Raw genomic sequence first — 24,573 nt, forward strand, 5'->3', positions numbered from 1 at the left:
AGAGTGTATGGCACCAAAAATGGTTCTTGGCTCGTAATCATAGGGGAACCTTTTTTTAGTGCTATATAGCACCAATTAAATTTTGGTTCTTCAGTGGTTCTTCATTGGTGCTATATATCACCTTAGTCAAAGAACCACTGAAGAACCAAAATTGTTGCTATATAGCACTAAAAAAGGTTCCCCTATGATTACGAGCCAAGAACCATTTTTTGGTGCCATATAGAACCTTTTTTTTTTTGAGTGTATGGCACCAAAAATGGTTCTTGGCTCATAATCGTAGGGGAACCTTTTTTAGTGCTATATAGCACCAATTTTGGTTCTTCAGTGGTTCTTCAGAGGTGCTATATAGCACCTTAGTCAAAGAACCTCTGAAGAACCACTGAAGCTCCAAAATTGGTGCTTTATAGCACTAAAAAAGGTTCCCCTATGATTACGAGCCAAGAACCATTTTTTGGTGCCATGTAGAACCTTTTTTTTTAGAGTGTAGTGGAGTAATATAAACAGAGCTTTGGTGAGACTCAGAAACATTGGATTATTCCTCGCGTCTGAGGTGAGACTCCCGGCCCCTTTCGTCCCCTCGTTCGGCCCCCTCATCAATCGATGGGTCCCTGGAAGATGAGGCGCGTGCAGCCGGGCGTGAGCGGGGCGGAGCAGAATGGGCACGTGGGTCTGAAGGCGTGTGTGCCGTGGGGCAGGGGCGCGTCGGCCCAGTAGCGGACCGTCTTCTCGGAGCACACGTGGCCACAGGGCACGAAGGCGTGGGTCGGGGCGCCCGCGTCCACATAGAAGGCCGGCTCTCCGCCCAGCCACAGGGGCACGTACGGGCCCACGGTCCGGCACAGCGGGCACTCCCTGCGGCCGCCCGTCCCGCCCGCCTCCTCCCGCTCGCGGTGCCGCTCCGGCCGCTGGCCCCAGTCGTGCCGCCCGTGGACGTGCCCGCAGGCCAGGTATGCCCAGGGCTGGCGCTCCTCCAGGCTGTGGCTGCGCGGGAGGCTGGGGAAGGCCAGCGTGCTCAGGCCCACGGGACACTGGGGCCGCGCCGCATTCAGCTCCAGCCGCAGCGCGTCCAGGTGCCGCAGCGTCGGCGCTTTCAGCAGACCTTCAGCCGTCCGCCACAGCAGCGTCGCTCCACACAGGTCCACCAGAGAGCCGTCCTGCAGCGCACTGCTCTCGCCCTGAGCCTGCACACACACACACACACACACACACACGTGAGGACAGGGTTCTGATCGAGCCTGGAAAGAGTCCGGTTTCTGCGGCAAAATGCTGTGATTATATTAGTTCTGTCAAATCAATTCATTACATCGATACATACACAGATATTTAAACACACACACACACAGACAGATATGCGCGCACACACACACACACACACACACAGATGTACACACACAAACATATGCGCACACACACACACAGAAGTGTACACACACACACACACACACACACACACAGATATGCACACACACGCGCACACAGATACACATGCACACACACACACACAGATATGTACATACACACAGATATGTACACACACACAGATACACATGCACACGCACACACACAGATATGCACACACACACACACACACACACACACACACACACACAGATATGCACACACACACACACACACACAGAATGATTGCGAGTGATTGTGACCCAGTGTTGGGTAGCTCATATGTACCAGTGGTCCGCGGATTGGGCCGGACCGGGTCTCTCTGAGGGCGTACACGTCTCCACACACACACACACACACACACACACACACACACATACCGGCTGTCCGCGGATGGGGCCGAACCGGGTCTCTCTGAGGGCGTACACGTCTCCACACACACACACACACACACACACACACACACACATACCGGCTGTCCGCGGATGGGGCCGAACCGGGTCTCTCTGAGGGCGTACACGTCTCCACACACACACACATACACACACACACACACACACACACACACGTACCAGCTGTCCGCGGATGGGGCCGGACCGGGTCTCTCTGAGGGCGTACACGTCTCCACACACACACACACACACACACACACACGTACCAGCTGTCCGCGGATGGGGCCGGACCGGGTCTCTCTGAGGGCGTACACGTCTCCACACACTGAGATCTCTCTCCACAGGCCCTGCTTCGGCTCTTCCGGGAAGCCCAGCGGATGCATCACCAGCACGCCATTGGTCGTCAGTCCGTCCATGTGACCGTCCGGATTCTTCCATTTAGTTGCTTTCTCCTGCATGAGAGATGTGTGTGAACTGATAAAGTGCATTTCATACAATGCGGCAAATATATCGGCCATGTTTCTTATCGGGCCGATGACGAGAACATTAAAATGAACATATAATCGGCCGATACCGATATGGTTCGTTTTTAGTCACTACTTGCGTTTCATTGCGACTTTAAAAACATCTTTTTAATATAAAAATATTAGTGGCTCCTCTCAAACATCTGAACCCTACTAGAGATGCAGATATCAACATTTTGGCCGATAACCGATAATTCTTTATATTTGAATGTTGATAACCGATATGTTGGCCGATAAATCGAAATCCAAATGTTTGTATCATTTTTGAGAGCCTGATTACAAAAAAAAAAGTCTTACTATTAAAAGCCAAGTCGGGGTTTAATATATCGGACGGATTTTCTTATCAGGCGAAAACAATAACAGTAAAAATTATCATATATCGGCCGATACCAATATGGTGCCGATATATCGTGTGTCTTTAGTCCCTACTTATGTTTCATTGCGACTTTAAAAACATATTTTTAATATAAAAATATTAGTGGCTCCTATCAAATATCTGAACTCTACTAGAGATGCAGATATCAACATTTTGGCCGATAACCGATGATTATGTATATTTGAAAGCTGATAACCGATATATTTGCTGATAAATATAATTATATCATTTTTGAAAGCCTGATTACAAAACAAAAGTCTTACCATTAAAAGCCAATCCCAGGTTTAATATATCGGAATGATTTTCTTATCAGCACGATAACAATAACAGTAAAAATTATCATATATCGGCCGATACCGATATGGTGCTGATATATCGTGTGTCTTTAGTCGCTACTTACGTTTCATTGTGACTTTAAAAATATCTTAATATAAAAATATTAGTGGCTACTATCAAACATCTGAACTCTACTAGAGATGCACGATATGAAAATTTTGGCCGATAACTGATAATTATTTATATTTGAAAGCCGATAACCGATATTTTGACGATACATATAATTATATCATTTTTGAGAGCCTGATAACAAAACAAAAGTCTTACCATTAAAAGCCAAGCCCAGGTTTAATATATCAGACACATTTTCTTATCGGTCCGAAAACAATAACAGTAAAAATGATCATATATCGGCCGATACCGATATGGTGCCGATATATCGTGTGTCTTTAGTCACTACTTATGTTTCGTTGCGACTTTAAAAAGATCTTTTTAATATAAAAATATTAGTGTCTCCTCTCAAACATCTGAACTCTACTAGAGATGCAGATATCAACATTTTGGGCCGATACCCGATAATTATGTATATTTGAAAGCCGATAACCGATATTTTGGCTGATAAATATAATTATATCATTTTTGAGAGCCTGATTACAAAACAAAAGTCTCACCATTAAAAGCCAAGCCCAGGTTTAATATATCGGACAGATTTTCTTATCAGCACGATAAAAATAACAGTAAAATGATCATATATCGGCCAATACTGATATGGTGCCGATATATTGTGTGTCTTTAGTCACTACTTATGTTTCATTGTGACTTTAAAAACATCTTAATATAAAATATTAGTGGCTACTATCAAACATCTGAACCCTACTAGAGATGCAGATATCAAGATTCAAGATTCAAGAGTTTTATTTGTCACATACACAGTTATATACACAATATACAACTGGCAGTGAAATGTAAACAGGTCCGCTCCATGGACAGTGCAAATAACAGTTACAAGAAATTAAAATAGAAATAGAATAAAATTAGAATAAAAAGTATTAACATAAGTAGAATTATAAATAAATCAAGTAAAAGATAAAAATAGGAAATAAGATAAAAATTAAAATATAAAAATTAAAATATAAAAATATAAAAAAAAATAAGTGGATATGATAAGTGAGATAAACTGTAGACTTAGAAATAAGTGGTTAACATAAATATATATATATATGTATATATAAAGAAGTATAATGTGCAAGGTTTATTACAGGTTGTTACGCAGTAACAATAGGAAAGTAAAGTGCAGTGCAATGGCAGTATGTGGATGTTAATGTTGATATATATATGTTGATATATATATGTTGATTATATCAACATTTGGGCCAATAACGATAATTATGTATATTTGAAAGCCGATAACCGATATTTTGGCAATAAATATAATTATATCATTTTTGAGAGCCTGATTACCAAACAAAAGTCTCACCAATTAAAAGCCAAGCCCAGGTTTAATATATATCGGACAGATTTTCTTATCAAGACGATAACAATAACAGTAAAAATGATCATATATCGGCCGATACCGATATGATGCCGATATATCGTGTGTCTTTAGTCGCTAATTACGTTTCATTGTGACTTTAAAAACATCTTAATATAAAAATATTAGTGTCTCCTCTCAAACATCTGAACTCTACTAGAGATGCAGATATCAACATTTAGGCCGATAACCAATAAATCTTTATTATTGAAAGCAGATAACCGATATATTGGTCGATAAATCGAAATCCAAATGTTCATATAGTTTTTGAGAGCCTGGTTACGAAAACAAAAGTCTTACTATTAAAAGCCAAATCCGGGTTTAATATATCAGACAGATTTTCTTATCGGGCAGAAAACAATAACAGTAAAAATGATCATATATTGGCCGATACCGGTATGGTGCTGATATATCGTGTGCCTTTAGTCACTACTTATGTTTCATTGCAACTTTAAAATCATCTTAATATAAAAATATTAGTGTCTCCTCTCAAACATCTGAACTCTACTAGAGATGCACGATATGAACATTTTGGCCGATAACCGATAATTATTTATATTTCAAAGCAGATAACCAATATTTTGCCGATAAATATAATTATATCATTTTTGAGAGCCTGATTACCAAACAAAAGTCTTACCATTAAAAGCCAAGCCCAGGTTTAATATATCGGCCAACTTTTCTTATCGGACCGGAAACTATAACATTAAAATGCTCATATATCGGCCAATACCGATATGGTGCAGATATATCGTGTGTCTTAAGTCGCTACTTATTTAATTGCGACTTATAAACATCTTAATATAAAAATATTAATGTCTCCTCTCAAACATCTGAACCCTACTAGAGATGCAGATATCAACATTTGGGCCGATAACCGATAATTCTTTATATTTGAAAGTTGACAACCGATATTTTGGCCGATAAATCCAAATCCAAATGTTTATATAGTTTCTGAGAGCCTGATTACAAAAACAAAAGTCCTACTGTTAAAAGGCAAATCCGGGTTTATAATATCAGACAGATTTTCTTATCGCACCGATAACGATAAAATTAAAATTGAACATATCGGCCGATACTGATATGGTGCCGATATATCGTGTGTCTTTAGTCATTATTTATGTTTCATTGCAACTTTAAAAACATCTTAATATAAAAATATTAGTGGCTCCTATCAAACATCTGAACTCTACTAGAGATGCAGATATCAACATTTTGGGCCAATAACCGATGATTATGTATATTTGAAAGCTGATAACCGATATTTTGGCTGATAAATATAATTATATCATTTTTGAGAGCCTGATAACAAAACAAAATTCTCACCATTAAAAGCCAAGCCCAGGTTTAATATATTTGACAGATTTTCTTATCAGCACGATAACAATAACAGTAAAAATGATCATATATCGGCCGATACTGATATGGTGCCGATATATTGTGTGTCTTTAGTCACTACTTAAGTTTCATTGTGACTTTAAAAACATCTTAATATAAAAATATTAGTGTCTCCTCTCAAACATCTGAACTCTACTAGAGATGCAGATATCAACATTTGGGCCGATAACCAATAAATCTTTATATTTGAAAGCAGATAACCGATATTTTGCCGATAAATATAATTATATCATTTCTGAGAGCCTGATTACAAAAGTCTTCCTATTAAAAGCCAAATCCGGGTTTAATATATTAGCCACATTTTCTTATCGCACCGATAACATTAAAATTGAACATATCGGCCGATACTGATATGGTGCTCGTGTGTCTTTATTCGCTACTTACGTTTCATCTTTTAAATAACAAAACATCAGTGGCTGCTCACCAACATGTGACCCCTGACCCTGCCGGTTCTGCCGGTTATTCTGTAATGAATACTAACCCCCAGGAAGATGTTCTTGGAGGAGTCGAAGCCGGCGGCGTAGATGCGGGCGGTGAATGGAGGATTGCGGTCGCAGACGATCCTGCAGGCGAAGCGGGAGATGGTGCTGGGGGCGGAGGATGAGTCCTCGCCCTCCTTGGATCCTCCAGGTGTATCCGTCACCACGAAGTCTATGGGGCTCTCCGTGGAGCGGCCGATCTGCAACGGCATTATGGAGGGTTCTTGCAGGTTTCAGTAAGACAAATTTAAGACCTTTTTAAGACCATAAAGATTGAAATTTAAGACCTATACGACGCATTACCAAAATTATTTAAATCAAATAAAAAAATCATTATATTTCAATGAATTCAGTCATTGAAAAAGCATTAATTTAATTTACAGGTAAAGCAATGACATTAGTAACCCTCCACAGCCAACAACATGCCAAATGCCCAAAACCTTAGGCGCAAAATGAAAATAGGCTAAAACAAACTTGCCCTCAAATAGAATAGATTACAAAACCGCATATTAATATCCTAATAGAGATTGAACAGGCTACTCCACACTAGGGATCCGCACGATTTGGGGAAGATATCTAATTGCGATTTTTCTGGTTAAAATGCTATTAGTAATAACATTTATATTTTACAGAAATATGTGACGTCATGAGCACAGAACATAGAAAGGCGAGCATTTGTGCTTATAAAACTTAAACTTTATTTATTTAAAAAAAAATGACAGATCGTTTAGCTAAATAAGAACCTTATTGATCGTCTGGTACGATTTGGGGAAGATATCTAATAGCGATTTTTCTGGTTAAAATTAGGGCTGTCAAAAGATTAATCGCGATTAATCACATCCAAAATAAAAGTTTGTGTTTACACAATATATGTGTGTGTACGGTGTATAATTATTATTTATATATAAAAACACACACAAGCATGTATATATTTAAGAAAAATGTATTATATTTATATATAAAATATTTATATATAATATAAATTATATGAATGTACATACAGTATATACATGCAAATATTTCTTAAATATATACATGAATGTGTTTGTATTATATATATATATATATATATATATATATATATATATATATATATATATATATATATATATATATATATATATATATATATATATATATATATATATATTATACAGAGTAAGCACAAATATATTATGTAAACACAAACTTTTATTTTGGATGTGATCAATCGCGATTAATCTTTTGACAGCCCTAATTAAAATGCGTGGTGTTTTTTGTGTGTTTTTCTTACAAATGAAAAGTGTATACATATAATATTTTATATATTAATGTTTATATATTAATGAGACTAATAATAATTATTATATTCGATAAATACAAATATATAACAAAATTAGAAATATTACTATTACAATAACATTTTAATTATTTAAAAAATTAAAAATAGAGTATTTAAGAATAAATATAACAATATAATAATACTACTAGTAATAACATTTATATTTTACAGAAAACTTATTTTACAAAAAAACTGCTGGGTTACCTGTAAATATGCAGACAGCCTATGACTAAAAATCATTAGAAAGGTCAAAAGATTTATTGTAAAAAAAATATATATAATAATAAAAATCTAACTCCTCCATGAACTGCCACCTTAACGTGGTGGAGGGGTTTGAGTACCCGAATGACCCTAGGAGCTATGTTGTCCGGGGCTATATGCCCCTGGTAGGGTCTCCCAAGGCAAACAGGTCCTAGGTGACGGGTCAGACTAAGAGCAGTTCAAAGCGAATCGGGCAGCAGTCGAAGGCGGGGGCCTAGACGACCCGATCCCTGGACACAGAATCTGGCTCTTGGGACATGGAATGTCACCTCACTGGCGGGGAAGGAGCCTGAGCTTGTGCGTGAGGTTGAGAGGTTCCGACTAGAGATAGTCGGAATCACCTCCACGCATGGCTTGGGCTCTGGAACCACACTCCTCGAGAGAGGATGGACTCTTCACCACTCTGGAGTTGCCCATGGTGAGAGGCGGAGGGCTGGAGTGGGTTTGCTTATAGCCCCCCAGCTCAGCCGCCATGTGTTGGAGTTCACCCCGGTGAACGAGAGGGTCGTTTCCCTGCGGCTTCGGCTCAGGGATAGGTCTCTCACTGTTGTGTGTGCCTACGGGCCAAACAGCAGTGCAGAGTACCCGACCTTCTTGGGGTCTCTGGGAGGGGTGCTGGAAAGTGCTCTGACTGGGGACTCCGTCGTTCTACTGGGGGACTTCAACGCCCACGTGGGCAATGACAGTGAAACCTGGAGGGGCGTGATTGGGAGGAACGGCCCCCCTGATCTGAACCCGAGCGGTGTTCTGTTATTGGACTTCTGTGCTAGTTACAGTTTGTCCATAACGAACACCATGTTCAAGCATAAGGGTGTCCATCAGTGCACATGGCACCAGGACACCCTAGGTCGTAGGTCAATGATCGACTTTGTGGTCGTTTCATCTGATCTGCGGCCGTATGTCTTGGACACTCGGGTGAAGAGAGGGGCGGAGCTGTCAACTGATCACCACCTGGTGGTGAGTTGGATCCGATGGCGGGGGAGGAAGCTGGATAGACTCGGTAGACCCAAACGTACTGTGAGGGTCTTTTGGGAACGTTTGGCCGAGTCTCCTGTCAGAGAGATCTTCAACTCCTGCCTCCGGCAGAGCTTCGACCAGATCCCGAGGGAGGCTGGAGATATTGAGTCCGAGTGGACCATGTTCTCCACCTCCATTGTCGCTGCGGCCGCTGTGAGCTGTGGACGCAAGGTCTCCGGTGCCTGTCGAGGCGGCAATCCCCGAACCCGGTGGTGGACACCGGAAGTAAGGGATGCCGTCAAGCTGAAGAAGGAGTCCTATCGGGCCTGGCTGGCTTGTGGGACTCCTGAAGCAGCTGACAGGTACCGACAGGCTAAACGGACTGCAGCCCGGGTGGTTGTGGAGGCAAAAACTCGGGCCTGGGAGGAGTTCGGTGAGGCCATGGAAAAGGACTATCAGAGATTCTGGCAAACCGTCCGGCGCCTCAGGAGGGGGAAGCAGTGCCCTACCAACGCTGTTTACAGTGGCGATGGGCGGCTGTTGACCTCGACTGGGGATGTCGTCGGACGGTGGAAGGAATACTTCGAGGATCTCCTCAATCCCGCCGTCACGTCTTCCATTGGGGAAGCAGAGGCTGGGGGCTCAGAGGAGGACTCGTCCATCACCCGGGCTGAAGTCACCGAGGTGGTCAAGAAACTCAAGGCACCGGGGGTGGATGAGATCCGCCCTGAGTACCTCAAGTCTCTGGATGTTGTGGGGCTGTCTTGGCTGACACGCCTCTGCAGCATCGCGTGGCGGTCGGGGACAGTGCCTCTGGGATGGCAGACCGGGGTGGTGGTTCCTCTTTTTAAGAAGGGGGACCGGAGGGTGTGTTCCAACTATAGGGGGATCACACTTCTCAGCCTCCCCGGGAAAGTCTATGCCAGGGTACTGGAGAGGAGAATCCGGCCGATAGTAGAACCTCAGATTCAGGAGGAACAGTGTGGTTTTCGTCCTGGTCGCAGAACACTGGACCAGCTCTATACCCTCTACAGGGTGCTGGAGGGTTCATGGGAGTTTGCCCAACCAGTCCACATTTGTTTTGTGGATTTGGAGAAGGCATTCGACTGTGTTCCTCGTGGCGTCCTGTGGAGGGTGCTGAGGGAATATGGGGTCCGGGGTCCTTTACTGAGGGCTGTCCGGTCCCTGTATGACCGACGCAGGAGTTTGGTCCGCATTGCCGGCAGTAAGTCAGACTTGTTCCCGGTGCATGTTGGACTCCGGCAGGGCTGCCCTTTGTCGCCGGTTCTGTTCATAATTTTTATGGACAGAATTTCTAGGCGCAGCCAAGGGCCGGAGGGTGTCAGGTTTGGGGACCACGCGGTTTCGTCTCTGCTCTTTTGGGATGATGTTGTCGTGTTGGCCCCTTCTAACCAGGACCTTCAGCATGCACTGGGACGGTTTGCAGCCGAGTGTGAAGCGGCTGGGATGAGGATCAGCACCTCCAAATCCGAGGCCATGGTCCTCAGTCGGAAAAGGGTGGCTTGCCCACTTCAGGTTGGTGGAGAGTTCCTGCCTCAAGTGGAGGAGTTCAAGTATCTAGGGGTCTTGTTCACGAGTGAGGGGAGGATGGAACGGGAGATTGACAGACGGATCGGTGCAGCTTCAGCAGTAATGCGGTCGATGTACCGGTCTGTCGTGGTGAAGAAAGAGCTAAGCCGTAAGGCGAAGCTCTCGATTTACCGGTCAATCTACGTTCCTACTCTCACCTATGGTCATGAGCTTTGGGTCATGACCGAAAGGACAAGATCCCGGATACAGGCGGCCGAAATGAGCTTTCTCCGCAGGGTGGCTGGGCGCTCCCTTAGAGATAGGGTGAGAAGCTCAGTCACTCGGGAGAACTCGGAGTAGAGCCGCTGCTCCTCCACATCGAGAGGGGACAGCTGAGGTGGCTCGGGCATCTGTTTCGGATGCCTCCTGAACGCCTTCCCGGGAAGGTGTTTCGGGCATGTCCAACCGGGAGGAGGCCCCGGGGAAGACCGAGGACACGCTGGAGGGACTATGTCTCCCGGCTGGCCTGGGAACGCCTCGGTGTCCCCCCGGAAGAGCTGGAGGAAGTGTCTAGGGAGAGGGAAGTTTGGGCATCTCTGCTTAGACTGCTGCCCCCGCGACCCGGCCCCGGATAAGCGGAAGAAGATGGATGGATGGATGGATAAAAATCTGTGCTTTTTATCTGTTATTTCAATTTCTTAAAGTCTATGTATTTAATATGAAATATGAGCCTCTTATGCATCCACTGTGGGAGAAAAACTGTACATTGGAGAAAAACATATGGACTGTCATATAAATGTATTTAGAGACATCAACACCAACACCAACACCAATATCCCCCAGAAAGAACTACAACACAGCGAACGAACGCTCTGAGGGCGGAGCAAAGACTCTACAGCTGCACTATGTCGTCTACGATTCAATACTTTTTTTGCTACTGTGTAACGTTAATAACTTTCTGCAGCCAGCGTTTCTGGAAATCAACGAGGATAAAACCTTTTTTTAGACCTAACTAAATGAAATTGAAGACCTCGGATGAAAAAGGATTAGTTCACCTTCAAATAAACTTTTGCTTATAATTTACTCACCCCCTTGTCATCCAAGATATCCATGTCTTTCTGTCTTCAGTCGAAAAGAAATGAAAAGATTTCAGGATATTTCTCCATATAATGGAAGTCAATGGACCCCAAACGGTTCAAGGTCCAGATGAGAGGTTCAGTACAGCTTCAAAAGGGCTTTAAACCACATCAGACGATCAACAAGGGTCAATAAGTGTGTCCGTTTTACGTGACGTCACGAGCGCAGAACATAGAAAGGCGAGCATTTGTGCTTATAAAACTTAAACTTAATTTATTTAAAAAAAAATGGCCGATGGTTAGGCTAGATAAGACCCTTATTGATGGTCTGGTAGCGTTTGATGTGGTTTAAAGCTCTTTTGAAGCTGTACTGAACCTCTCATTTGGACCTTGAACCGTTTGGAGTCCATTGACTTTGGAGAAATATCCTGAAATCTTTTCATCAAAAATCTTAATTTCTTTTCGACTGAAGACAGAAAGACATGGATATCTTGGATGACAAGGGGCTGAGTAAATAAGCAAAAGTTTATTTGAAAGTGAACTAATCCTTTAAATAAAATGTTAGACATGTTAAGACCCCTGTATGGGACAGATCAGCCTGGTTTATGTCAGAGTTTGCACAGACTGACCTGGAACATGTCGGTGTCGTTGTCATGGCAATACTCCACCACCACGGTCTGGTTCCTGGAGAGCGTGAAGGAGATGCTGTGCTGCCCCCTGCTGTTCACCGCCTGCAACGAAAGGTCACGCACTGTCACTATCCCAGAATTCCCCGGGCCTGTGCCCTTCAGAGCGCTGTGATTGGCTGAGGAGAACACACCTTGCTGTCGTGAGGGTTGCTGAGGATGTGGACCGTGCTGGGCTTGACGCCGTTGGCTTTGGCCCTCCTGTAGAGAGCAAAGCGGCTCCTCTTGCGGCCGCGATCTCCTCCTGGCAGAGAGCCATTATACCTGCAACACACACACACACAACAAGCCATTATACCTGCAACACACACACACAACAAGCCATTATACCTGCAACACACACACACACAACAAGCCATTATACCTGCAACACACACACACAACAAGCCATTATACCTGCAACACACACACACACAACAAGCCATTATACCTGCAACACACACACACAACAAGCCATTATACCTGCAACACACACACACACAACAAGCCATTATACCTGCAACACACACACACAACAAGCCATTATACCTGCAACACACACACAACATCTTACACACAGGTGGACAGTAACTCAGCACATTTACTTGAGTACTGTACTTAAAGGGTTAGTTCACCCAAAAATGTAAATTGTGTGATTAATGACTGAGCCTCATGTGGTTGGACACCCGTCAGACACAAATGAAGATATTTTAGTGTAAAGCTGATGCTCTGAAAGGCCTCCATTGGCTCAACTTTACACTCTCAAGACCCTTAAAAGACACTAAAGACTAAAGTTACAAAGTCCATCTCACTACAGCGGCTCTACAATAACTTTAAGACGAGAATAGTTTCTGTGCGACCATCAGTTTCTGAGAGAAACCCAGCAGTATTTATGCTATTATTTTACCTCTTATCAGACGAACGTGATCATCTCTGAGCTCAGACATAACTTCAGCTAAGTGAGGTCAAAATACGAGCCTGGTCATAGATATATCAATAGTAGATGCCTCATTCTACTGATCTGTGCAGTCGCTAATGAGGCATCTACGATCGATACATCTATGACCAGGCTCGTATTTTGACCTCACTCAGCGGAAGTTATGTCTGAGCTCAGAGATGATCACGTTCGTCTGATAAGAGGTAAAATAATAGCATAAATACTGCTGGGTTTCTCTCAGAAACTGATGGTTTGGCTAGATCAGACCCTTATTCATCATCTGGTGTCGTTTGAAGCTGCACTGAAACTGTCATTTGGACCTTGAACCGTTTGGAGCCCATTGAAGTCCATTATATGGAGAAAAACCCTGGACTGTTTTCATCCAAAACCTTCATTTCTTTTCGACTGCAGACAGAAAGACATGGACATCTTGGATGACATGGGGGTGAGGAAACTATCAGCAGAAGTTTATTTAAAAGTGAACTAATCCTTTAAACTTCTTGATTCTGTCATTAAAAAGTAGGTCTGTGTGAACTGGGAATCATATTTTCTCAAATAAAAGTCCAGATGGAGCAAATTTGTTCATATTGACTATGATATGAAATAGACCCAATTGTGGATAAAGAGAGGATCAGGATGTGTGATTGTGATTCTTCCACGATTCTGAACACTAAACACAACAACACGTCATTACTAGAGGATCTGACTGATGTTAATCGCTGCAGTCTATTGAAAATGTTTAATTCATTTTCACACATGCATGGCGTGTATTTATATATAACTAATAATTATACACAGTACACACACATTTTGTAAACGCAAGCTTTTATTTTGGATGCGATTAATCAATTTGACAGTACTCCATTTTAAATGAACGATTCACTTGTTCCATTACTGGATGAATCAGTGTTTTTGAACGAATCTCTCGAGTGAATGATTCAATGACTCACTCAAAGACTTGTTAAATTACTGGATGAATCAGTGTTTTTGAACGAATCTCTTGGGTGAATGATTCAATGATTCAATGACTCACTCATAAAGACTTCGCTTGTTCCATTACTGGATGAATCAGTGTTTTTGAACGAATCCCTTGAGTGAATGATTCAATGACTCACTCATAAAGACTTCGCTTGTTCCATTACTGGATGAATCAGTGTTTTTGAACCAATCCCTTGAGTCAATGATTCAATGACTCACTCATAAAGACTTCGCTTGTTCCATTACTGGATGAATCAGTGTTTTTGAACAAATCTCTCGAGTGAATGATTCAATGACTCACTCATAAAGACTTCGCTTGTTCAATTACTATATAAATCAGTGTTTTTGAACAAATCTCTTGAATGAATGATTCAATGACTCATTCATAAAGACTTGTTTCATTACTGGATGAATCAGTGTTTTTGAATGAATCTCTTGAGTGAATGATTCAATGACTCACTCATAAAGACTTCACTTGTTTCACTACTGGATGAATCAGTGTTTTTGAACGAATCTCTTGAGTGAATGATTCAATGACTCACTCATAAAGACTTCACTTGTTTCATTACTGGATGAATCAGTGTTTTTGAACGAATCTCTTGAATGAATGATTCAATGACTCACTCATAAAGACTTCACTTGTTCCATTACTGGATGAATCAGTGTTTTTGAATGAATCTCTTGAGTGAATGATTCAATGACTCACTCATAAAGACTTGTTTCATTACTTGATGAATCAGTGTTTTTGAACAAATCTCTTGAGTGAATGATTCAATGACTCACTCATAAAGACTTCACTTGTTTCACTACTGGATGAATCAGTGCTTTTCAACAAATCTCTTGAGTGAATGATTCAATGACTCACTCAAAGACTTGTTAAATTACTGGATGAATCAGTGTTTTTGAACAAATCTCTTGAGTGAATGATTCAATGATTCAATGAATCACTCATAAAGACTTCGCTTGTTCCATTACTGGATGAATCAGTGTTTTTGAACAAATCTCTTGAGTGAATGATTCAATGACTCACTCATAAAGACTTCACTTGTTCCATTACTGGATGAATCAGTGTTTTTGAACAAATCTCTTGAGTGAATGATTCAATGACTCACTCATAAAGACTTCACTTGTTCCATTACTGGATGAATCAGTGTTTTTGAACGAATCTCTTGAATGAATGATTCAATGACTCACTCATAAAGACTTCACTTGTTCCATTACTGGATGAATCAGTGTTTTTGAACGAATCTCTTGAATGAATGATTCAATGACTCACTCATAAAGACTTCACTTGATTCAGTACTTGATGAATCAGTGATTTTGAACAAATCTCTTGAGTGAATGATTCAATGATTCAATGACTCACTCATAAAGACTTCACTTGATTCAGTACTTGATGAATCAGTGTTTTTGAACAAATCTCTCGAGTGAATGATTCAATGACTCACTCATAAAGACTTCACTTGATTCAGAACTTGATGAATCAGTGTTTTTGAACGAATCGCTAGTGTGAATGATTCAATGACTCACTCATAAATACTTGTTTCTTTACTAGATGAATCAGTGTTTTTGAACAAATCTCTTGAGTGAATGATTCAATGACTCACTCATAAAGACTTCATTGCCCATGATGCTGTACGGAGAATCCACCAATCAGTGAGTCTAAACAAGCAAAGCACGCCAAAAGATGCCAAAATATGTTTTTGCTTCAAATCAAAGTTATGTTGTGATTATCCGAGATAACGGAAGAAACACTTCCAGAAGCAACACCACTGAAAAAGTGGGCGGCACTAAAGCACTCCATTATGGATGAGCTAAAGAGAAATTCTTTGAGTCATCCCAATAAACATAATCTCAGATGCCAGGAACCACTGACACAGAAACTCTGGAGTTAGTCAAGAGATGTGAGGATCTCATGCATGTCCAATACGAGCTCAGATCTGCCACAGTAACCTCAGTATACGCCGTATCCAGAAGAGAAAGGCGCTTTTGTTCAGACTGGAGGAAAGAACGAGGCGTGTTGAGCTTCAATGGCACAGCTGGGCTCAGAGTGTGCGATACTGACACTCACTGATATAAACCTCAGCATTTCAGGGCATGCGAGCGGCTGAACTTATTTATGCTTTATAAATAATATGCCATTTCAGATTATATGGCGTAGATATTGGAGTGAAGCATCCAGAAGCCTGAGAGCGAGAGCTGCGGACGCACTGATGGTGTCCACAGAGGTCAAAGGGCCACTTCAGCACCACACACACACACACACACACACACACACACACACACACACACACACACACACACACACAAATGCTTCAGTTGTTTTCTCTATATTCGCACACTGACCTGCCCGTGAGGTGAATGCATGCGGATCAATGCAATGAATGTATATCAGTGACTACTGTAACACTTAAAGCGTTAGTTCAGCCAAAACTGTAAATTGTGTCATTAATGACTGAGCCTCATGTGGTTGGACACCCGTCAGACCTCCGTTCATCTTCAGACACAAATGAAGATATTTTAGTGTAAATCTGATGCTCTGAAAGGCCTCCATTGGCTCAACTTTACACTCTCAAGATCCTTAAAAGACACTAAAGACTAAAGTTACAAAGTCCATCTCACTACAGCGGCTCTACAATAACTTTATGAAGACGAGAATAGTTTCTGTGCGCAAAAAAACCCTAAATAACGACTTATATAGTGATGACGATTTCAAAACACGGCCTCATGAAGCTTCAGAGCGTTATGAATCAGTGAGTCGATTCAGCGGTTCAGAGCGTTATGAATCAGTGAGTCGATTCAGCGGTTTGGAGCGTTATGAATCAGTGAGTCGATTCAGCGGTTCAGAGCACTATAACTCAATGAGTTGATTCAGCGGTTCAGAGCGTTATGAATCAGTGAGTCGAATCAGCGGTTCAGAGCATTATGAATCAGTGAGTCGATTCAGTGGTTCAGAGCGTTATGAATCAGTGAGTCGATTCAGCTGTTCGGAGCGTTATGATTCAGTGAGTCGATTCAGCGGTTCGGAGCGTTATGAATCAGTGAGTCGATACAGCGGTTCAGAGCGTTATGAATCAGTGAGTCGATTCAACGGTTCAGAGTGTTATGAATCAGTGAGTCGATTCAGCGGTTCAGAGCGTTATGAATCAGTGAGTCGATTCAGCGGTTCAGAGCGTTATGAATCAGTGAGTCGATACAGCGGTTCAGAGCGTTATGAATCAGTGAGTCGATTCAACGGTTCAGAGTGTTATGAATCAGTGAGTCGATTCAGCGGTTCAGAGCGTTATGAATCAGTGAGTCGATTCAGCGGTTCAGAGCGTTATGAATCAGTGTCGAATCAGCGGTTCAGAGCGTTATGAATCAGTGTCGATTCAGCGGTTCAGAGCGTTATGAATCAGTGAGTCGATTCAGCGGTTCAGAGCGTTATGAATCAGTGAGTCGATTCAGCGGTTCAGAGCGTTATGAATCTGAGTCGATTCAGCGGTTCAGAGCGTTATGAATCAGTGTGTCGATTCAGCGGTTCAGAGCGTTATGAATCAGTGTGTCGATTCAGCGGTTCAGAGCGTTATGAATCTGAGTCGATTCAGCGGTTCAGAGCGTTATGAATCAGTGAGTCGATTCAACGGTTCAGAGTGTTATGAATCAGTGAGTCGATTCAGCGGTTCAGAGCGTTATGAATCAGTGAGTCGATACAGCGGTTCAGAGCGTTATGAATCAGTGAGTCGATTCAACGGTTCAGAGTGTTATGAATCAGTGAGTCGATTCAGCGGTTCAGAGTGTTATGAATCAGTGAGTCGATACAGCGGTTCAGAGCGTTATGAATCAGTGAGTCGATTCAGCGGTTCAGAGTGTTATGAATCAGTGAGTCGATTCAACGGTTCAGAGTGTTATGAATCAGTGAGTCGATACAGCGGTTCAGAGCGTTATGAATCAGTGAGTCGATTCAGCGGTTCAGAGCGTTATGAATCAGTGAGTCGATTCAGCGGTTCAGAGCACTATAACTCAATGAGTTGATTCAGCGGTTCAGAGCGTTATGAATCAGTGAGTCGAATCAGCGGTTCAGAGCATTATGAATCAGTGAGTCGATTCAGTGGTTCAGAGCGTTATGAATCAGTGAGTCGATTCAGCTGTTCGGAGCGTTATGATTCAGTGAGTCGATTCAGCGGTTCAGAGCGTTATGAATCAGTGAGTCGAATCAGAGGTTCAGAGCATTATGAATCAGTGAGTCGATTCAGTGGTTCAGAGCGTTATGAATCAGTGAGTCGATTCAACGGTTCAGAGTGTTATGAATCAGTGAGTCGATACAGCGGTTCAGAGCGTTATGAATCAGTGAGTCGATACAGCGGTTCAGAGCGTTATGAATCAGTGAGTCGATTCAACGGTTCAGAGTGTTATGAATCAGTGAGTCGATTCAGCGGTTCAGAGCGTTATGAATCAGTGAGTCGATTCAGCGGTTCAGAGCGTTATGAATCAGTGTCGAATCAGCGGTTCAGAGCGTTATGAATCAGTGTCGATTCAGCGGTTCAGAGCGTTATGAATCAGTGAGTCGATTCAGCGGTTCAGAGCATTATGAATCAGTGAGTCGATTCAGCGGTTCAGAGCGTTATGAATCTGAGTCGATTCAGCGGTTCAGAGCGTTATGAATCAGTGTGTCGATTCAGCGGTTCAGAGCGTTATGAATCAGTGTGTCGATTCAGCGGTTCAGAGCGTTATGAATCTGAGTCGATTCAGCGGTTCAGAGCGTTATGAATCAGTGAGTCGATTCAACGGTTCAGAGTGTTATGAATCAGTGAGTCGATTCAGCGGTTCAGAGCGTTATGAATCAGTGAGTCGATACAGCGGTTCAGAGCGTTATGAATCAGTGAGTCGATTCAACGGTTCAGAGTGTTATGAATCAGTGAGTCGATTCAGCGGTTCAGAGTGTTATGAATCAGTGAGTCGATACAGCGGTTCAGAGCGTTATGAATCAGTGAGTCGATTCAGCGGTTCAGAGTGTTATGAATCAGTGAGTCGATTCAACGGTTCAGAGTGTTATGAATCAGTGAGTCGATACAGCGGTTCAGAGCGTTATGAATCAGTGAGTCGATTCAGCGGTTCAGAGCGTTATGAATCTGAGTCGATTCAGCGGTTCAGAGCGTTATGAATCAGTGTGTCGATTCAGCGGTTCAGAGCGTTATGAATCAGTGAGTCGATTCAGCGGTTCAGAGCGTTATGAATCTGAGTCGATTCAGCGGTTCAGAGCGTTATGAATCAGTGAGTCGATTCAGCGGTTCAGAGCGTTATGAATCAGTGTGTCGATTCAGCGGTTCAGAGCGTTATGAATCAGTGTGTCGATTCAGCAGTTCAGAGCGTTATGAATCAGTGTGTCGATTCAGCGGTTCAGAGCATTATGAATCAGTGAGTCGATTCAACGGTTCAGAGTGTTATGAATCAGTGAGTCGATTCAGCGGTTCAGAGCGTTATGAATCAGTGAGTCGATTCAGCGGTTCAGAGCGTTATGAATCAGTGAGTCGATACAGCGGTTCAGAGCGTTATGAATCAGTGAGTCGATTCAACGGTTCAGAGTGTTATGAATCAGTGAGTCGATTCAGCGGTTCAGAGCGTTATGAATCAGTGAGTCGATTCAGCGGTTCAGAGCGTTATGAATCAGTGTCGATTCAGCGGTTCAGAGCGTTATGAATCTGTGTCGATTCAGCGGTTCAGAGCGTTATGAATCAGTGTCGATTCAGCGGTTCAGAGCGTTATGAATCAGTGAGTCGATTCAACGGTTCAGAGCGTTATGAATCAGTGTGTCGATTCAGCGGTTCAGAGCGTTATGAATCAGTGAGTCGATTCAGCGGTTCAGAGCGTTATAAATCAGTGAGTCGATTCAGCGGTTCAGAGCGTTATGAATCAGTGTGTCGATTCAGCGGTTCAGAGCGTTATGAATCAGTGTGTCGATTCAGCGGTTTGGAGCGTTATGAATCAGTGAGTTGATTCAGCGGTTTGGAGTGTTATGAATCAGTGAGTCGAATCAGCAGTTCAGAGCGTTATGAATCAGTGTGTCGATTCAGCGGTTCAGAGCGTTATGAATCAGTGAGTCGATTCAGCGGTTCAGAGCGTTATGAATCAGTGTGACGATTCAGCGGTTTGGAGCGTTATGAATCAGTGAGTCGATTCAGCGGTTCAGAGCGTTATGAATCAGTGAGTCGATTCAGCGGTTCAGAGCGTTATGAATCAGTGTCGATTCAGCGGTTCAGAGCGTTATGAATCAGTGAGTCGATTCAGCGGTTCAGAGCGTTATGAATCTGAGTCGATTCAGCGGTTCAGAGCGTTATGAATCAGTGTGTCGATTCAGCGGTTCAGAGCGTTATGAATCAGTGTGTCGATTCAGCGGTTCAGAGCGTTATGAATCAGTGAGTCGATTCAGCGGTTTGGAGCGTTATGAATCAGTGAGTCGATTCAGCGGTTCAGAGCGTTATGAATCAGTGTGTCGATTCAGCGGTTTGGAGCGTTATGAATCAGTGAGTCGATTCAGCGGTTTGGAGTGTTATGAATCAGTGAGTCGATTCAGCGGTTCAGAGCGTTATGAATCAGTGTGTCGATTCAGCGGTTCAGAGCGTTATGAATCAGTGAGTCGATTCAGCGGTTCGGAGCGTTATGAATCAGTGAGTCGATTCAGAGCGTTATGAATCAGTGAGTCGATACAGCGGTTCAGAGTGTTATGAATCAGTGAGTCGATTCAGCGGTTCAGAGCGTTATGAATCAGTGAGTCGATTCAGCGGTTCAGAGCGTTATGAATCAGTGTGTCGATTCAGCGGTTCAGAGCGTTATGAATCAGTGTGTCGATTCAGCGGTTTGGAGCGTTATGAATCAGTGAGTTGATTCAGCGGTTTGGAGTGTTATGAATCAGTGAGTCGAATCAGCAGTTCAGAGCGTTATGAATCAGTGTGTCGATTCAGCGGTTCAGAGCGTTATGAATCAGTGAGTCGATTCAGCGGTTCAGAGCGTTATGAATCAGTGTGACGATTCAGCGGTTTGGAGCGTTATGAATCAGTGAGTCGATTCAGCGGTTCAGAGCGTTATGAATCAGTGAGTCGATTCAGCGGTTCAGAGCGTTATGAATCAGTGAGTCGATTCAGCGGTTCAGAGCGTTATGAATCAGTGTGTCGATTCAGCGGTTCAGAGCGTTATGAATCAGTGAGTCGATTCAGCGGTTCAGAGCGTTATGAATCAGTGAGTCGATTCAGCGGTTCAGAGCGTTATGAATCAGTGTGTCGATTCAGCGGTTCAGAGCGTTATGAATCAGTGAGTCGATTCAGCGGTTCAGAGCGTTATGAATCAGTGAGTCGATTCAGCGGTTTGGAGCGTTATGAATCAGTGAGTCGATTCAGCGGTTCAGAGCGTTATGAATCAGTGAGTCGATTCAGCGGTTCAGAGCGTTATGAATCAGTGAGTCGATTCAGCGGTTTGGATCGCCAAAGTCACACGATTTCTGCAGTTTGGCTGTTTGACACGCGAGCCAAACCGCTGATTCATAACACTCTGAACCGCTGAATCGACTCACTGATTCATAACGCTCTGAACCGCTGAATCGACTCACTGATTCAAAACGCTCTGAACCGCTGACTGCTATAGGAGAGGACACACACACACACACACACACTCACAGTCATTGAGACTTTTCAAATGAAATGTTTTCAAATGCATTGATGTGAGGTTACTGGGGTTTCCTTCCGGAGATCTGCTCCTGAAACGCAGATTCTGACTGTGAAGCTGCTTTGGATCAATCGCTGTAGAAATAAAGCTGACTGGACTACGGTCTACTTCCCTCAGCTCTGGGTCAGATGTGAGGAAGCGGAGGCATGATGAAGCAGTGTGTGTGGACACTAGAGGAGTTCCTGCCGCTGCCCTAGCACTTCCTGATGTCTCACACACACACACACACACACACACACACACAAGTGGGCGGAAACATTTTACGCTCTCATTTCCTGAGTGGATTATGTCACGCGCTCACAGCTGTGCTCGACTATGAGCCTCTGTTATAACACTGAGACGGATTTATCAAGCAAAACTCCTTTTGTTTCCTAATCTAAGCTGATCTGCTTAACCTAGAGTCTGCGGACATGTGAAGTCAGCTTCATCTCCACAGCGCTCTACACAACACACACACACACACACACACACACACTAACGGTGGTCAGCTCATACACCCAATCAATGATGCAAACTTCATCAGATACGAGACATTCAGATCCAGCTCTACAGAAGACAAGAGTCATCACTGATCTGATCCCGGCAGGCCATTAAATCACTCATCCGCGTTTACACTCAATGCTAATCATTCGTTTAAACGTCCAATACACCTTACTCACGATCATCAGATAGATTTACATGTGAACGCAACAATGTTGCCACACTGAAACACATTCATTGAAACGCAACAATGTTTCCACACTGAAACAAATTCATTGAAACGCAACAATGTTGCAACACTGAAACAAATTCATTGAAACGCAACAATGTTGCAACACTGAAACAAATTCATTGAAACGCAACAATGTTGCAACACTGAAACAAATTCATTGAAACGCAACAATGTTGCAACACTGAAACAAATTCATTGAAACGCAACAATGTTTCCACACTGAAACAAATTCATTGAAACGCAACAATGTTGCAACACTGAAACAAATTCATTGAAACGCAACAATGTTGCAACACTGAAACAAATTCATTGAAACGCAACAATGTTGCAACACTGAAACAAATTCATTGAAACGCAACAATGTTGCAACACTGAAACAAATTCATTGAAACGCAACAATGTTGCAACACTGAAACAAATTCATTGAAACGCAACAATGTTGCCACATTGAAACAAATTAATTGAAACGCAACAATGTTGCAACACTGAAACAAATTCATTGAAACGCAACAATGTTGCAACATTGAAACAAATTCATTGAAACGCAACAATTAAACAAATTAATTGAAACGCAACAATTAAACAAATTAATTGAAACACAACAATGTTGCAACACTGAAACACATTCATTGAAACACAACAATTAAACAAATTAATTGAAACGCAACAATGTTGCAACATTGAAACAAATTCATTGAAACGCAACAATGTTGCAACATTGAAACAAATTAATTGAAACGCAACAATTAAACAAATTAATTGAAACACAACAATGTTGCAACACTGAAACACATTCATTGAAACGCAACAATGTTGCAACACTGAAACACATTCATTGAAACGCAACAATGTTGCAACACTGAAACACATTCATTGAAACGCAACAATGTTGCCACATTGAAACAAATTAATTGAAACGCAACAATGTTGCAACACTGAAACAAATTCATTGAAACGCAACAATATTGCCACACTGAAACACATTCATTGAAACGCAACAATGTTGCCACATTGAAACAAATTAATTGAAACGCAACAATTAAACAAATTAATTGAAACACAACAATGTTGCCACACTGAAACACATTCATTGAAACGCAACAATATTGCCACACTGAAACACATTCATTGAAACGCAACAATGTTGCCACATTGAAACACATTCATTGAAACGCAACAATTAAACAAATTAATTGAAACACAACAATGTTGCCACACTGAAACACATTCATTGAAACGCAACAATGTTTCCACATTGAAACAAATTAATTGAAACGCAACAATGTTGCAACACTGAAACAAATTCATTGAAACGCAACAATGTAACATTGAAACAAACATTGAACCACAACAATGTTGCAACATTGAAACACTCATTGAAACGCAACAATGTAACATTGAAACAAATTAATTGAAATGCAATAATTAAACAAATTAATTGAAACGCAACAATTAAACAAATTAATTGAAACACAACAATGTTGCAACACTGAAACAAATTCATTGAAACGCAACAATGTTGCCACACTGAAACACATTCATTGAAACGCAACAATGTAACATTGAAACAAATTAAATGAAACGCAACAATTAAACAAAATAATTGAAACACAACAATGTTGCAACACTGTAACAAATTCATTGAAACGCAACAATGTTACAACATTGAAACACTCATTGAAACGCAACAATGTAACATTGAAACAAATTAATTGAAATGCAACAATTAAACAAAATAATTGAAACACAACAATGTTGCAACACTGAAACAAATTTATTGAAACGCAACAATGTTGCCACACTGAAACAAATTAATTGAAACGCAACAATGTTGCTACACTGAAACACACTCACTGAAACACAACAATGAAACAAATTAATTGAAACGCAACAATGTTGCTACATTGAAACACACTCACTGAAACACACTCACTGAAACACACTCACTGAAACACACTCACTGAAACACACACACACACACACTGAAACACACTCACTGAAACACACACACTGAAACACACACACATTGAAACACACTCACTGAAACACATTGTAACTGAATCA

The 24,573-nt window shown here is 42.1% G+C and overlaps 1 protein-coding gene across 1 annotated transcript in view; it reads right to left on the minus strand.

The window, feature by feature from the left end:
* LOC307135419 (E3 ubiquitin-protein ligase pellino homolog 2) overlaps positions 1-24,573 on the minus strand; it is a 24,946-nt gene continuing 373 nt past the window's right edge. Inside the window, exons 2-6 of the mRNA XM_079831848.1 lie at positions 12,340-12,469; positions 12,149-12,250; positions 6,377-6,574; positions 2,057-2,242; positions 1-1,181 (exon numbers count right to left, since the gene is read on the minus strand). Of these exons, the coding sequence (XP_079687974.1) occupies positions 594-1,181; positions 2,057-2,242; positions 6,377-6,574; positions 12,149-12,250; positions 12,340-12,469 (1,204 nt within the window). The 3' untranslated portion in view covers positions 1-593. The remainder of the gene's footprint in view (positions 1,182-2,056; positions 2,243-6,376; positions 6,575-12,148; positions 12,251-12,339; positions 12,470-24,573) is intronic.

This window comes from Gobio gobio (assembly GCF_949357685.1).
Source record: "Gobio gobio genome assembly, chromosome: 12".
Taxonomy (NCBI): domain Eukaryota; kingdom Metazoa; phylum Chordata; class Actinopteri; order Cypriniformes; family Gobionidae; genus Gobio; species Gobio gobio.